Source organism: Chinchilla lanigera, unplaced genomic scaffold (assembly GCF_000276665.1).
Source record: "Chinchilla lanigera isolate Chin_1 unplaced genomic scaffold, ChiLan1.0 scaffold00048, whole genome shotgun sequence".
NCBI classification, from domain to species: Eukaryota; Metazoa; Chordata; class Mammalia; order Rodentia; family Chinchillidae; genus Chinchilla; species Chinchilla lanigera.
Window position 1 is genome coordinate 297,606 of NW_004955449.1, and position 16,631 is coordinate 314,236.

At 40.1% G+C, this 16,631-nt stretch overlaps 1 protein-coding gene across 1 annotated transcript; it reads left to right on the top strand.

Annotated features, from left to right (window-relative positions):
* Positions 1 to 13,233: 13,233 nt before the first annotated feature.
* Atp5g3 (ATP synthase, H+ transporting, mitochondrial Fo complex, subunit C3 (subunit 9)) lies at positions 13,234 to 16,481 on the top strand. Its single transcript, XM_005393170.1, has 5 exons — positions 13,234 to 13,345; positions 13,533 to 13,641; positions 14,782 to 14,859; positions 15,425 to 15,618; positions 16,221 to 16,481. Exons 2-5 carry the CDS (start codon positions 13,603 to 13,605, stop codon positions 16,333 to 16,335), a joined length of 426 nt encoding a protein of 141 aa, XP_005393227.1. The 5' UTR covers positions 13,234 to 13,345; positions 13,533 to 13,602; the 3' UTR covers positions 16,336 to 16,481.
* Positions 16,482 to 16,631: the final 150 nt, after the last annotated feature.

Genomic DNA, 16,631 nt, shown 5'->3' on the forward strand with positions numbered 1-16,631 from the left:
ATGGTATTCAGCCTCACAATCTTGCATGTGAATGTCTAGTTTTCCTAGTATAATTTGTTGAAAAGAAGATATAGCTTTTTATTTAAGAAAATTAGAAACTATGCACATATAATTCCATGTAAAGACATATGAAATATCCAGGAAGATATATACTAAAACTGTTGGTGATGATTGCTTCTGAGAAGGGAAACAAGATTGCATAGTAGGATGTATGAGAATTTTGGTTTTTACTCTGCATAATTTCATGCTGTTTAGATTATTTATAAGCCCGTATTCGTGCATTATTTATTTTAGAAATATTTTCTTCTGCTGCTGCTTAAGAAAAGATTGGTCAGATGTCAAGGCCTGGGATGACTAGGCTAAGAGTCAATATTTTGGTAGGTTAAATATTCAAATTAAATAAAAACTCTGAGGCAGGAGATCTGTAGTATGGAAAGGAATTAGTAGATCTCAAGGGTAATGCTATTTGTCTAGATAACCTGGAAAAAGCAAATAAAGACCATAAAGAAGAGTTGATTTTAATTCTTAACCTTTGCCCTACTACCCTCCTCCCTGCCACTGTCCATTTATTTTTACTTTTCAGCTGTATTTGGGTAGCATATGTTTTGCTGATACATGCAAGAGGTAACTGAAGGTCAAAGGTCCCTGGGAACTTTCCTAGAGCAAAGATGCCAGAGTTACAAAGAGGCTCTTAAACAATGATTGACTGTTTGGAGGATGGGAAGTGGACCATTTTGGCCAGATGGGAGTGTTTCCATAACAGAATTGCTGGGGTGGAGGTAGGGGTCTCAGAAAACAATATTTTAATATTATTTTATTCTAAGTTTTAATGAAAGAGCTACCTTAGGAAAGCAGATTTGTAACTACTGTAATAAATGGATAAAATGCTTATTGAGTAAATTTATGAATGACTGTCAAGTGAATCTGAAGAAGGGATGAAAACAAGTATATTAAGTAAGAGTATACTACTACCAGTAAGATATTGATCCAAATAGAATGGTTGCAGTGGGAGAAGAAGAAAAAAAGGGAGATGCCTTGGCCTGCTCCCCAGTGCCACTTAGACAAGACCACTGCAGTCAAGAAGTGCTCATGCAAAAGCCCAGGACTTTTACCATCGTAAGCAGTCAGAGAAGCCGAGACATCACCGCACTGATACTGCCTCACACTTCCTGGCCCGCTCTCTGACCTTTCTGGCCAACATGCTGTTATTAATGGCTTTTACTAGCTGCCCTCTTCCTGCAACTCTGCCTAACCCAACAGCAACTTGGAGTCATAGGAGCCCAAACTGGAAATATATTTGTAGCTTTTCCTTTAACAGTCGGTGTGGAAAAAAAAAAAAAAAAGAATCAGTGTGGTTCAGAAAATGCTCTGTTGCTTTCTACTCAGGAGCATTTTGACAGCACTGGTCCCTATCAGCTTCCTATATCTACCTGCCTAAAATATCAGTCTTCCTTGCTGGTCTATACACACCCGTCCAGTTTCTTGGTCACCTGAGCTTTTGCTATCCTCTCAAATTTTGAGTTCCCTGAATAAGATTAGTCCTATGACCCAGCCAACTGGCTGGAATACCGACCGTATATGTGAAAGTCATGTTGTCACTTGTCAGGGCCTGCCACTGCTCCTCATATCTCTGACCTTACAGTAAACTAACATCCACAGCAAATGACCCAACTCATATGAAACAGGCTGCCTCAGCTGCCTGAATTTCAAAATCAAACTCCTGGGCTCAAGCCATCCTCCTGTCTCAGCTTCCCAAGTACTAGGGACTATACATACACAATACTGCATACAGTGATTTGAAGATTAAAAAAAAAAAAGAGGCCTTTTTGAAAGAGTTTTATTTGTCTGTTAATGCTATAGTCTCACAGGGTATTTGCTTGTGCTTCTTTTTGGCAGGAGTTCTCTGCTAGAACAAGTTGAGAAAACTCCCTTCAGAAGGGCAAATAGAATCTGACTAAAGAACAATTTGGAATAACTGATAAAATTTGCAATAGCAGCAGGGTGTGGTGGCATACACCTATAATCCCAGTACCCGGCAGTCTGAGGCAGGAGGATTGCTGAGAGCTCAAGGCCAGCCTGGGCTACAAAGTGAGTTCTAGGCCAGTGTGAACTGCATAGTGAAAACATTTTTTGATTGTGTCTGTTTAGCGAAGTTACATATAGTTTCTTTTTTTAAATTATTTTTATTTTCTTTAAAAAATAAAAAGAAATCAATAATGTCCCCCAAACAACAAAACAAATTTTTTTAAATTAAAGAATTTGTACTAATGCATGGTCACCATGAACCCAAGGCCATTATCTTGAAATGATTGACCTATCATTTAAGATTATATAAGACTGAGCAAAAATATGCCAGATAAAACGAGTGCTTTGGGGCTGGGGATTTAGCTCAGTGGCACAGTGCCTGCCTGCCAAGCACAAGGCCATGAGTTTGATTCCCAGTACCGGAAAAAAACAAAAATAAATAAATAAATAAATAAATAAAATAAAATAAAACAAGTGCTTTTTCTTGTGTGTGGCTTTGCAAATTGGAATGTTCTCATCTCAAGAAGGAATAAGACCCTCTAAATTAAACCCTTCACCTGTAGTTGTTGACCATAAGTATTCATTTGACCATGTCTTCTACTTCAAATTCAAATATGTTTTTACATTAAAACTTGCATCTTTGCTTATACTATCCTCTGTTTCAAATGAAGAAAGGCAATTTCAACAACACCCTAATTTAACCCATAGATGAATCTTGATACTTCCTCTTATGGACTCTTATTTTGTAGAAGGTGTCTCCTTGAAGCTTTGCTTCAGAAAACCATACTTGCCTTAAAATTGTTACACCATCATTACTTTAAATCATGACTTTTACCTGGCTTGGGGGAAATCCCATAGGAAACTAACCTAGTTATCAAAGTCCATAGATCAGAAATTCTTGGAAAGGTGAGATGTGTAAGAAAAAGTGTGATGCTATTGATATAATGGAATAATTAATTAAAAATATTAGTGGAAAAAGATGCTAAGAAAAGTATGATTAGTGTTATGTAACAACGTTATTCCTCCACAGAGCCATGATGATCCAAAACTAGATTCAAAACGAAGTATTACTCAGCATGGTGCACTTACACAATATGGTAACTGTAGAGCTCCCTAATTGATTTAACAGCGTTATATATCACATAGCCCTAGAACCAGGAATAGGACCCTTAAAGGAATATGACCACTGGGACTAGTACCAGAAAAATTTTATAGTAAAATCTTTCCCAAATATTTTGTCAGTGCTGTGAAATTTTTTATCACTTAATCAGAAGTTGAATATCTAGGTCCAATAAATATAGATGAACTTAATTTCTTGAAGGAAAATGAGAACTTATACTAACTACTGACTTTCTTTAAAAAAAAAAACTAAAAATTTCAAACATCTTCCTATATACAAGAAGCCCCAATAGCCAGGTGTAGTGGCTCACAACTGTAATCTCAGCAACGAGAGGCTGAGGCAGGAGGATCACTGCAAGTACAAGGCCACCTGGACTACCTAGTGAGTTCAAGGCCAGCCTGGCCTACATAATGAGATCCTGTCTCAGAAAAAAAAGAAGCCACGTAATATGCAGAATGGTAAATATATGCACACGCAAAGATACACACACAATGCTTACAAGCAGGGATAGCCTAGTGACATAAAGGGTTTAAATAAAATCTGAAGAATATTGGGTATGGATATTGCATAAGGTATACCAAATACATAACCAAGAACTGAAATTGAACGTATGGTGATGCTTCTTTTTGGTATAATGAATGTGAGCACCACAGAGGGAATAATACTATAAATTTTATCAATTATTTTGAATTATTAAAACATTTCAAATATACTAGTTTTTTAAAATTTTTAAACACTTCGTGTTTACTGTAATGTATCAAATAACACAGAGATATTAAACAAAAAGTAATTTTTCCTTCTTCAACCTCATTTCTCACAAATTTATTGAGTGACTATTAACAAGCCAAGCATGTTCTATACTATGTGAATAATAGCAATACAGTAAATAATACAAAATCCTTGTCCTCACGGACTAAATAGTCTAATGCAAGAACCAAACAAATAAGCAATAAAACAATTCCAGGTAGCAGTAGGAGATATGAAGAAAGAGAAAGATAGATAAAGGACCTAGGGAGTCCTGTCCTTAAGAGGTGACATTTGACACACACCTGAATGAAATGAAAGTGTGAGCCCAGTGGATATGGGGGAAAGGTGTTCCAAGTGGAAGGGACAAAAAATACAGTTCTTTGAGCTGCAGTGTGGCTGGAGCTTTTGAGAAACAGCAAGGAGCCCAGTGTTCAGGTAGCAGAGTAAGCAAGAAGTTGGCTTCAAATCCCTTTTGTCTTTACCCTGTGTTGTTATGCTGCCAACTATGTACAGTTAAACTCACTTGTTCCATTTATTTTCAATTTTTAGGGATTTTTAACATTAACTTGTAAATGGCTTGCACAGTTTCAAATTCAAACCTACAAAGCAAACTATATTTAAAAACTCTTGCTTCTATTCTTGTTTCCTCTAAGCTATTCCTCCCCTGCTAGGTTACTTAATTCTTATGAACTTTTAATTTTTTAAATGTAGGAAATATATTTGTATAGTTTGGCAGCATCCTATAATAATATGGAAAACCTGATGAGTATGTGTGTCACTCTTGCACAGGGACCATGCAACACCAAAATTTTGGAGCATGTGCTGCTGAAGCAAACACTGGAAGGTTAAGATTTTACTTTGGTAAGAATTGAGAAGCTGGACATGGCTCAGAGAGTGATGACTCCAGTAGGTGCTTCTATGGAGAGCCTTAGGTAGTCAGGAGATGATATAAAATGCGAGAGGCCTTCAGAAAGAGTAAGTTGTCTGGCAGTAGATCAAAGGCACTGAAAAAAAAAAAAAAAGAAGAGGACAACTGCGGCCAAATATTGCATACTGAACAACCCAGTCTTGGGACTATCTCTGCTGTCAAGTTGTGTCTCATTCCCATCAATATTGTTTTATCATGGAATGAATAAAGGATTTTAATGGTTTTCTTTCTCACATGAATTATTTAGGTAAATGAGAGTTGAAATATAAAATCCTCCATAGATACATAGGAAGCAAGTTCCAGATATTTTGAACAAATTCGTCACCACAAATATAAAAATATAGTACTCTTTTGGTTCTCTATGTTTATATTTTCAATACCAGAGAGAAAAAGAAATTCCAAAGTTTACTCTAATTTGTCCCCAAAGACTCAAATCTTAATTTAAAAAGAAGCTTAAAATTATTGTTAATTACCTTCTACATGCTTTTTATTTATTATTGAACAAATATTTATTGGTGAGTACATTTAACTCTCTACTAGGTGCTATGGAAGACCTAAATATGAATTAGATGTAATTCCTGTCCTTGAGAATCTTACTATCAGTGCTAGTTACTATTTCAGGGCTTTTCAGGTACAAATCCAGCCTTGTTGTTTTGCTTTGTTATTCTGGAGCTGGACAATGGAGGTATTTCTGCTTTGACACCTAGCAAAAAGTTAAATTTTGCCAATAGAGCGTAATGAGGAGACACTGTGAGGATTGTAGGAGGGAACAGCTGCCTTGTCTTCTGCATACTGTTTTTGTAGGGGGTGAATGGAGCAGTGGATTTGTTTGCAGAAAAGGCCCGGGAGTGTTTGCCTCACAGCCTCAGGATTCAGTTGTGGCCCAGGGCTCCAGCAAGTCTCTTCACCACATGTGGGGTACACTTTACTGTGGCAGCCACACCCTCTCCTGTGGATGTCCAAGTTTCTTCCTCACTGCTCACTCTCCCTCAACCACGGGCAGTAGCTGTGCCTACAGCACTACTACTGTACCTCTTGGAGATCACTGTACACCTCCCACTGGTTGACAATTTGGGGGGGCATTTTACTATACAATTTTATTTATTCATATATTCACATATATACATACATTTATACAAATGGCAATTTTATTAGGGCACTTCTTTATAAGCTCAAAAAATCATCATTTTGGTCCATTTGTTTAGCATAATTTTCTCTTCCTCCTGTGGGCTGAAAATATCTGTACGATGGAGCAGATATTTCTAATCTTCTGATGTTATTACTATATTAGAAGAAAACCCTTTTCTTAAAGGTGTGCAGCAGTGTTAATTTCTGCCAGAAATACTAAGATTGAAAGAACTATCAATGTAATAAGGTTGTTTACACAAGAAATAGGTGAATTATTCTTCTAGAGTTTTTAAGTCCAACTTTATTGAAGTGTGACTGGCAATATAACCTGTATATTTTTATCAAGTGCAATGTGACATTTTGACATCCATATACATTGTGAAGTCATTACCATAATTAAGCTAATTTGCAAGTCCATAACCTCATAGGATTACTGAGGTTTTTAAATTAGTGATCTGAACTCTAATCTATGGTCTTAGCAAATTTCAAGCGTATAGTGCATTATTAATAATTATAGTCTCTATGCTGTATAATTTGTCTTCAGATATAATTCATCCAAAAACTGAAAAACTTTACAATTTGACCAATATCCCCTCATTTCCTTCACTTGCCAGTCTGCAGTGACCCCCTCTCCTGCTCCCTATTTTCTATGATTTGATTCATTTGGATTCCCATATAGGTGAGATCATGTGGTACTGCCTCTCTGTGCCTTAGCATAATGACCCCTAGGTTTATCGATCATGTTACTGATGGTGGGATTCCTACATTTTTAAAGTTGAGAAATATTTTATTGTATATAGGCACAAGATATTTCCCTTATCCCTTCATCCTTCCATGGACAAGTAGATGGTTTTCATACCTTGACTATCAACAACCTACAAGAATTGTTAACCAGTAATATTCACAATTGTCAAAACTTAGAAGCACCCAAGGTGTCCTTCAGTAGGCAAATGGATAAATAAAATCTGGTAACCTATAAATGGCATATTATTCATTAATAACAAGAAATGATCTATTGAGTCATGAAAAGACATGACTTTTTCCCGATGGAAAATGGACATTGCTAAGCAAAGGAAGCAAACTTGAAATGGCTAAATACCATACGATTCCAACAACGTGACATTATGGAAAAGGGAAAACTATGGAGACACTAAAAGGATCAGTAGTTCACAGGAGTTAAGAAAGGAAGAGGGATGAACAGACATTTAATAGAAGACTTTTAAGGTAGTAAAACTATTCTGTATAACAGTTTAATGGTGGACACATCATTTTACATTTGTCAAAAGTAGTGGAATGTATGATACCAAGCATGAGCCCTAAAAATACAGTATATTTTTTAAAAATTTAACTCAGGTTTATTTTGTTCAACTCCAGAATAATAACCACAGTGTCAATCCAGTAAGTCTGTTGGGAGTATCAAATGAGATGAATCACTGTTAGAACTCTGGCACATAATTGTTCAATAAATATCAGGTCTTCTTTGGAGAATTCTCTCAATGATCCACTGGGCAAATGCCATGGACCTTTCTGCCATTATTTCTTACTCCCTTTTTCCCAGCTTGATGTTGTGAAATATTCCATGTTTGATATTCTGAATATAATCTTCAACTTCCTCTGTAACAAAACCAAAGGACTGCTTCTTAGAAGACGGCTTGTAATTCTTTTTTCCAAACGTAAATTTTTGTATAACATTAAAATGAAGTCAATTAAAATTGTATTTTATGAAGTACATTTTCTATAATTCTAATTCCTCTTTGATAAAATAATCCACTCAAAAATTATTCAGTGCCTTTTACAAATGAGGGAGTTCTTGCCCTCATAGAGCTATGGGTTATTGAAGAAGGCAAGCATTTCAATACAAAGATATACTAGATATATAATATAAATAAAATGTTTTTAAAGTTATAATCTATAAAATACTCTGTACAAAAGGAGTCTTTGCAAGAAGCTGTGCTGCTTTCAGAAGTCCATGGCTTGGTCCTTCTCCTTGGCAGGTGGACTGGCAGGCAACTTCAGCACCCATGGAGGGGTTCGTGCTCTGCTTGGGTCAGAGGCCGTTTAGAGAGGCCTGGGCACTGACCAGGGTGCCCCAGTCTGTCTCCATGAGTGCTGTGGTCATTTTTCTGTGCAGACCACAGGCAATTTTCATGGAGGTGGACGGGAGTCTTGTTCAGCTGAACGGCAGGATTAGGAGGGCAAGCAGCAGCAGTCTTCTTCAGTTTTGTAAAGACAAGAGTTTTGGTAGGAAGAGGATATGGAATATTTTACAAGGTCCTTCTCCATGCTCAGTAGTTTTTCCAAAGGGCTAAGAGTCCACTGCTGCCCTAAAGCTGGGAACTGCCTGACTCTGGACCTCAGGACTCCTTGCACTGCCAAGTTCAGCACTACTCTCGTCTTTTTCCACTTTCCCAGACTGTTGTCTTCTGACTGGACGGACCTTAGAGATCAGGGCTTCCAGCCTGGGCCTTCCTGCTCTGAGGCCTCCAACACCTAAACCCAGTGGCCTGGCCATCTCCTTCCCTTGGCAAATTTTTATATTGTTTTTCCTGTTCCAATTATAAGTATGGTTTCTGTCCCTGGTTGGTCCCTACCATATATATTATTGAATAAAAAAGAAAAGAGAGATGTAAATCAATGTAAATAGCACTGAACAATAACCTTGTCATTGCCCTTTACTCTGTGAATGAGAGATTTGGGTAAAGATCATAGGGGACTGGCTGGGTTCTGTTCCCTTGACATTGGCTAGGAACTCCTTCTTTTTCTCTCTCTTTCTCTTTTTTGAGACAGGGTCTCCCTATGCAGTTCAGGCTGGCCTTGAGCTCCCTTTGTAGCCCAGGCTGGTCTTGAACTTGCAACCATCCTCCTGCCTCAGCCTCCCAAGTGCTGGAATTACAGGCATGCGCCACCACGCCCAGCTGGCTAGGAACTTTTGACTAGACCTGGAGAATCCAAGATAGCCTCACTCTTTGGATGCTTCAGTTCTCTTTCATGCAGTCTTTTTTTTTTTTCTTTTTCTGTTGATGTGGCTCCTGATCATTTAGCAATTGAATCCACGCATTTTGATATGGTGACTGACTTCCACAAAGAAGAGAATGAAAGATAAAAACCTTGAGGCCTAGGCCTGAAATAGTTGTCACTTATAATGAATTCTTATGCTCAAAGCAAGTCACATAAGCAGCCTAAATTTTTGAAAAAAGACAGACTTTACTTATTAATGAAGTGAGTGGCAGAGAATCACGTTGCAGAAAAAAAAATCTCATGTACCAGGACAGGTTGTTGGAGCTATGTTATGGTTTAGGCAAAATATGTCTCCTAAAGTCTCATATTCAGAGGTGGTGGCCTGGTCAGAGGATTGGGTCACTGGGGATGTGATCAGGAAGGGTGCATTTTGGTCCCCTGCTCCTCCCTTCTCTGCTTCCTCACTTTCATAGCCATGCTATTCTGTCATACCATTTCTGCCTTGGAACTTTTCAACATGGACTGAACCCACTGAAACTAGAAGCCAAAATAAACCACTCCTCCTTTAAATTGTTAGGTATTTTGTCCCAGTAATAAGAAAGTGACAAATAAAAACTATATATTTGGAAAAAATCTATCATATTTGTCTTTTTTACCCTATTCCTTGCTTTCCCATGATCTATCACCCAGGTTTATCAGATACTGCCAAATTATGTCTCAAAACTGTCCTCACACTTCATGAAAAAGCACAAAGAGAATTAGGTTCTTCTCAGAGAGGCCCTGTTCATCTTTTTTGTTTGTTCATTTGTTTTTGTTTTTTGAGACAATGTCTCACTTGGTAGTTCAGCCTGGACTTGAACTCACAGTGTAGTCCACACTGGCCTCTTACTCACAGCAATCATCCTGCCTCAGCCTCCTGAGTGCTAGGATTTACAGGCATGTGCCACCACACCTGGTTAGCCCTGTTCAGTTTGGTTTGTTTTTTTTTTTCCGGTACTGGGAATCGAACTCAGGACTTTGCGCTTGCCAGGCAGGCGCTGTGCCGCTAAGCTAAATCCCTAGCCCCCAGCCCTGTTCATTTTGATGGTCTCACTTTAGTCCTCTGAGGAGGTGCCTTTTTCCTTCAAACTTCTTCGGTACAAATAGTCACTGTCAACATGAGGCAGTGTCACTATAAGACCCATTCCCTTCCTTCTATAATGGAAGTCGTGCAGTGCAAAACCAAGAAAAGTCCAGATTGATCTGTCTGAAATAGCACTGTTACCATCAGGCTGTTCGGTTCTCCTCTCAACCCAGAGAATTACAAGGCAGAGTCACAAGAGAAAAGAGCAAAACCATTTATTATACAGCGAAAGCAATACCAAGAGAGGACCTTTGTCTAGGGGTTTTTATATACAAAATGATTAAATTTCACACTACTCTAGGCCACGCTGAGGCCAGTCTATGAGGTCACAAGCAGGAAAGTTTGACTTAGAAGTGAGCCTGTAGGAACTCAGGGTATGTAGCAAGCACACTTTTGCAACTTTTGCAAGCACTATTAGTTATAACTTTTCTAAAATTATCTGAGAAAAGATACCACCTCCTGGAGGTGAAGCTGGACAACTATGGGTTAACTGTACAGCTAAGCTGCTTTGAGAAATTGAGTAGCTGGGCTCCCTGAAGAATTGATGGTTTTGATCCTGGTCATGTACGGGTTCAGCTGTGAGGTAAATGTTAGTGGAGCATAGCAGACTTGGAAGAGCTTGTCTGAAGTTCCTGCCCCATGGATCACTGTTCATTTCCTTTTAACCATTGCTTTTGCTTCTATAGCTTTGCTTTATACTGATTTCCAACGAGAAATTGCCCCATATGATAAAAGCAATATAAAAGGAGAAAAGGCTTTGTTCTGGGCTCTCAGATGGACACTAGTCACTCAAGGGACACCAACAATAAACTGCTCTTTGGCCTATTTCTCTGTTTCTTGTCGGTTCTGTCGGAGATCCCACGCAGTCTCCTGCTTCACTCAGCACAAGTAAAACAAAGGCACTCTTTAAGGGCTATGAATGGAGGCGTGGTGGTACTGGTTACCTATCACCTTGTTTTTATCACAGGAGGATCCCACTAGTTTAACATGGGACCCTATTCATCACGCCACTGGGGCCCTAACCCTGGCCATCGTGTCTATATCCTGGGGTCTGGCTTTTTGTTAACCCTCGGTCCCAGGCTTTACCTTATCTTGTCCTTCACTGGTCATCCTGACTCCCTCTGGGTTTGGCTTTTTCCTGGCTGCCTGTCCTGCCTGATAAAACACGCCCCTAATGGGCCGGCATCACTCTGGAAAGTCTTCTCACCTTCCCCAGGGTCCTGCTTGTCCTCTACATTTTCTAATACAATGTTTTCCTGGAACTGATTGTTTAAATCACTATTGTGTGCCTCTTTGTAGGGAAATGATAACTAAATCTTAAGAAAATAAACTGCGCATGTGCAGAGGGCTCTCGGTTTATCTCCCCCATGTCCTCCTCTGCTTCCCTGTTTTAGGCACCATGAAGGGAGGTAGGCCATGGTCAGGGTCCTCAACACAACAGATCATCTGGACTTTAGAACCCTGCGTTTCTCCCTGCCATAAGCATCAAGTCCATGTAATCTGGCGTCTCTCCTGCCTTCTCAATAGTTATCGCTATTGATTTTGTGCTGAAGAAATAGTAACATCACTCTGCACATAAATCCACTTAGAATAACTTTTCCCCTAGAGGATCTATTGTTGAAATTTTGGGACCCTATCATTTATTCTATATATACAGGTAGTGTCTATGGTAGACACCATAGGACAGTGTGTACTTCAGTTTGGAATACCATGTACTTCAGGTTAGAACTGAACACTTGAGAAACTATACTAAAATCTCTTGAATTGTACGTGTGAGTCACCTCTATCTTATGGGCTGAAGATTGAGTAAAATATTAGCCACAGTGTTATTTTAAACCATCTGCCCGTCAATTCTTTTCTTCTCCTTCTCCTCCTTCTCGCCTCTCCCCTTCCCCCTTCCTCTCCTTCTCTTTCGTTCCTTACTAAAGATTGAATTTGGGTACTCTACTATTGACCTACATCCAGCTCTTTTAAATTTTGGTTTTTTTTTTTTTTTTTTTTGAGACTCTGAGTTGCTATAGCTGGCCTCAAACTTGAGATCTTCATGTTTCAGCCTCCTGATTAGCTGGGTAACAGGCTTGTGCCACCACGACCAGCTAGTCTTAACTCATTTTCCAGGTTTTAGTTCTAAAGGCTTCTCCCTGGGGTTGGTGCTAGGACATATTGCTGTTTTACGCTAAGTAGTAAAAAGACGATCTTTTGGGTTGATGTTGTTTCATGCTAAAGCTCTAGGCAGAGTTCAGTGCCCAGCCATCTCTGTAGCTGGATATCATTCATGTCTGGTTTTGTCTGTTGATTTTTGTTTTTGTGGTGCAGGGAATCAAACTCAGGACCTCATGCATGCTATACAAGTGCTCACCTCTGAGCTACATCCCAGCCCCTGCGTAGTTAATCTTTTGTGTTGACTTCTACCACTTCCAAATACTTAGAACTACGTACTAAATTAATGTTTATTACTTAATGTTAGAACTAAATTAATGTTTATTAAATTGATGTTAATTCAAGGATCTATAACAAGACAATAAGATCAAGAAGAGCCAATTTTTTCCTGAGACATTTCTGGATTTATCTGAAGAAAATGGTTTGTCCAATGTTACCACAATCAGATGTTACAGTTGAGTTTTTAAAAATAGGCCTTTTTAATTCTAAATTTTTCATAAAATATATTTTAATTCCTTAATTCTTCCAATCATAGCGGTGAAAGAAAAGTTAACTACCATCACTTTATCCAAAGGCAACCCCGACCCAAAGTCACAAAGCCCTTGTCTACTCGTTCGCTCATCCTTTCTCAGTTCTAGATCAGGTCCTCTTTCAGCTCAAAGATTGAAACCACTTTTAGGTTCCTTCAAAAAAGTATCTTCACGTTGTTGGGGATCCTAATTTCTTGTCAAGTAGTAAATGAGGCCCTTCCCCTCCAACTCTTTTTTCACAGGAAAATGATCAGCAAGGGAGCAGTAGCAACCGGTAAACGGCCAAATCTCCGAGTGTAAACGTAAAGAAAAAGGCCCACTATCTCCGGCCCCTCAGAGCAACGACGAAACACCCGTTCCGTCCTCTCTGCCAGGCGTCGTCCTCGATTTTATCTCTTTCTCGCCCCTGCCCGCCAGCCCTTCCGGAGTAGCCATAGTTGTCCCACCCCGCAGTTACCAATAAAGTTGTTACAAAGTGACCTTGAGCGGCTTCCCCCAGTACATCCGCCACCCCGCCTTCTCCATCCGGGTGCTGCGGCGCAAATAAGAGCCGGACTGCGCCTGCGCGCCCAGCTCCACTCCTTCGACCTCTGCCGCCGCCACTGCCGCCGCCGCCTCGCGGAAAGGTAAGTGGAGGGCGCGGGAGCCGGGCCGGCCCGGGCGGAGCAGCGCCCAGAAGAGTCCCATTCATTCCACTGGCGCCTCCTTGGGCACGCAGCCCGAGCTGACCGCGTGCACGGGAGCCCTCGGGGCCTGGGTGGGAAGGACAGGCCCCTGGAGGACGCTTGACCTTAAGCCTCTTTGCCTCTACAGAGAGGAAGCGGGAGAGGAGCCCACGTCGCCTGTCACCCACGTCCTGCTGCCGCGCCCTCCGGAGAGTAAAATGTTCGCCTGCGCCAAGCTCGCCTACGCCCCCGCTCTGGTGCGTAGCCCCGCTGGGCCGCGGACCGAGGGCCGCGCCTCTTGGCCTGCAGCGTCCACGTTGTTGAATGGGGCAACCCGCGGGCGGGGCACACACCCCTCTTGGGAACAGCTCTCCCCTCGCTCCTTAACCCGATGCCCTTTTCTTTCCAATTTGGGGCATCTCAGACCTGCCCTTCCTCCACGAGGGCGAAGGAGAGCCGCCAAGGCCTAGCTGTCAGGCCTGTGCGGTGTAGGTCACGTCCTCCGTGCCCCGCGTTTCCTGCGTTCCCGCTTCCGCAGGGTCTGTGCGGCTGGGGTCGACGCCAAGCTTGGAGGGCGGGGAGGGTCTCTGAGGCCTAGTTCTCCGCAGCAGCGCTCTCCAAAGCCTCCCTAGGTCAAATTCGCTGCTGCAGAGGGAGGGATTTTGCCTCACCATGCGTGGGCGGAGGAAGGTGGCAGGGAAGCCCAAAGCCCTTCTTCCTGCCTCTAGAATATTATTTCCATAACCGTTTTGGAGGCTTTCGGTTAAGTCTAAATCTGGAGGATTGGTCTTAGAGAATCAAGTCTTGATTCTGAAGGGAGGGATTTTTCTGTGACCTTAGTGTAGTGGACACTCAAGGGCAGAGAAGCCAGAGTGCAATATGTCCTTGTCAAGAGACTGTTTCACTGATTGTTCTTAAGCTAATACAGACAAATGCTTTTTTTACATTTTATAATTAATGTGCATATAGGAATAACCTTTGGGATAATGAGAGCTCATATTAACTGCTGGGCCATTTTAAATGACAGTGTTTATAGTAACACTACTAATGCACTTGTTGGTGCACATAACCTACCAAAGAATGTGGTGTTCACTGAATTGTGGTATTACAATAAACGAAATGTCACTAGTGATGTTTACTCTTTTAATGAATTGCTTTTACAAGTTTTGTTCAAAGTCCTACAAATAGATTATGTAGCATGTTTTGCGATTTTATTAGCATGAAACCTTACTAAAATTGTTTCATATATTGAAAATAAACAAGTAGCCAGGATGATTTATTATAGACAAGTCTCTTTTATTTTTGTTGCTTACTTTTTAAAAACTCTTGGTTTAACAAAGGTCATGGAAGTCTTGGCTGTGTTTTTAAGACTTGGAATTGGTTTTTTTCATTAACAGATCCGAGCTGGATCCAGAGTAGCATACAGACCAATTTCTGCATCAGTGTTATCTCGGCCAGAGGCTAGGACTGGAGAGGTAAGAGAAGAATTGTACAAATTAGATAATACTACCAAGTAAGTCTTGTAGTTTTGCTTATATTAGGAGAGAGGGGAAACTTCATTAATGAATGGTTTGAGGGCAGTCCTTTTCCGCTCTTTCATCCAAAAACTATGTAGAGGATGACCCAGTGAGAGGAACTTCGGTATCTAAAACTTGGCCTCTTGAGTAGGCCAATGAACATTGTAGTCAGTGTTTATTTTTAAGTTTTGAGTTGCATGTATTTATAATATATAGTTTATTACTATATTATACTATAATACAGTTTTGAATTGCATGTATTTAAGATTATAATAGCTAGTAACCAAGAAAACTACCCTATTGAAAAGCATATTCATATATGCTGTTTCTTACCTTTTAGCAATAGAAATTACCTGTATTCCGTGAGATCAGAATTATTCTAAGCTCTTGATTTTTCTATTGTGCCATAAGCTACCCACTCACACTTGGCCACAATAAAGTAGTAGTTATCATCTTGACAGTACAATATTTAAAATAGCTGTGATTACTGATTTAACCTTTGCCTTTATTTCCTGTTCTCTAGGGCTCTACAGTATTTAATGGGGCCCAGAATGGTGTGTGTCAGCTTATCCGAAGGGAGTTTCAGACCAGTGCAATCAGCAGAGACATTGATACTGCTGCCAAATTTATTGGTGCAGGTGCTGCAACAGTAGGAGTGGCTGGTTCTGGTGCTGGTATTGGAACAGTCTTTGGCAGCCTTATCATTGGTTATGCCAGGTAATCATTTCTATCCCTGAGTAAGTTAAAGAAGTAGTTGAAAATTATGCTTATAATAGTTGGAAACTTAGAAAACTAGTGAAATGACAAAAGATATTTTGTGTTGAGTGCCTACTATGTATCGTGTTATATTTTCAGGGCTTTGTATATATTATCTCACTTAATCAGAGCGATCAGAAAAATGTCAAGATCCATTAAAATTGATACATAGGAAGCCGGGCGTGGTGGCGCACGCCTGTAATCCCAGCATTCGGGAGGCTGAGGCAGGAGGATGGTTGTGAGTTCCAGGCCAGCCTGGGCCACAAAGTGAGCTCAAGGTCAGCCTGAACTGCATAGTGAGACCCTGTCTCAAAAAGACAAAATAAAATAAAATAAAATTGATACATAGGAACATCTCCCTATTTTAATACTGTATAATTAGGATTGGGAAGGAAGGAATGTGAATAGCAGAAGGAAGCAAAAGAGATCTAGGGAAGTACTCTTCCTGTAGACTTTCCAGTTTGCAAATAATTTGATTCACAAGCAATTTGATTCTTTAACATTTACCAAAAATGTTCAAATTAATATTTCAAAGTAACAGTCATATGTTGTATCTCTTTTAGAAACCCTTCGCTGAAGCAGCAGCTGTTCTCATATGCTATCCTGGGATTTGCCTTGTCTGAAGCTATGGGTCTCTTTTGTTTGATGGTTGCTTTCTTGATCTTGTTTGCCATGTAACAGAAATTACTGCTTGAAATGTTGGCACTCATAGTAATTACGGATATAATTCTGTGTATCTTACTGTGACTCTGAAAACTGTAGTGTTGGCGTCATGGAAATGTATATTATTTCCAAAGTCATTTCATTAAAGATGAAAACTTTAATTTTTGCTGTGATTTGTACTTACCTAAATTTAGATCACCACAAAGAAGATGTGTTCAGGCAAATACTGTCCAATTCAGAGAAAGCTGTAGCAGTTGCCCCAGTGATGCAAGAGTCTAATGTAATTTATATGGGAATTCTTTTATATAGCG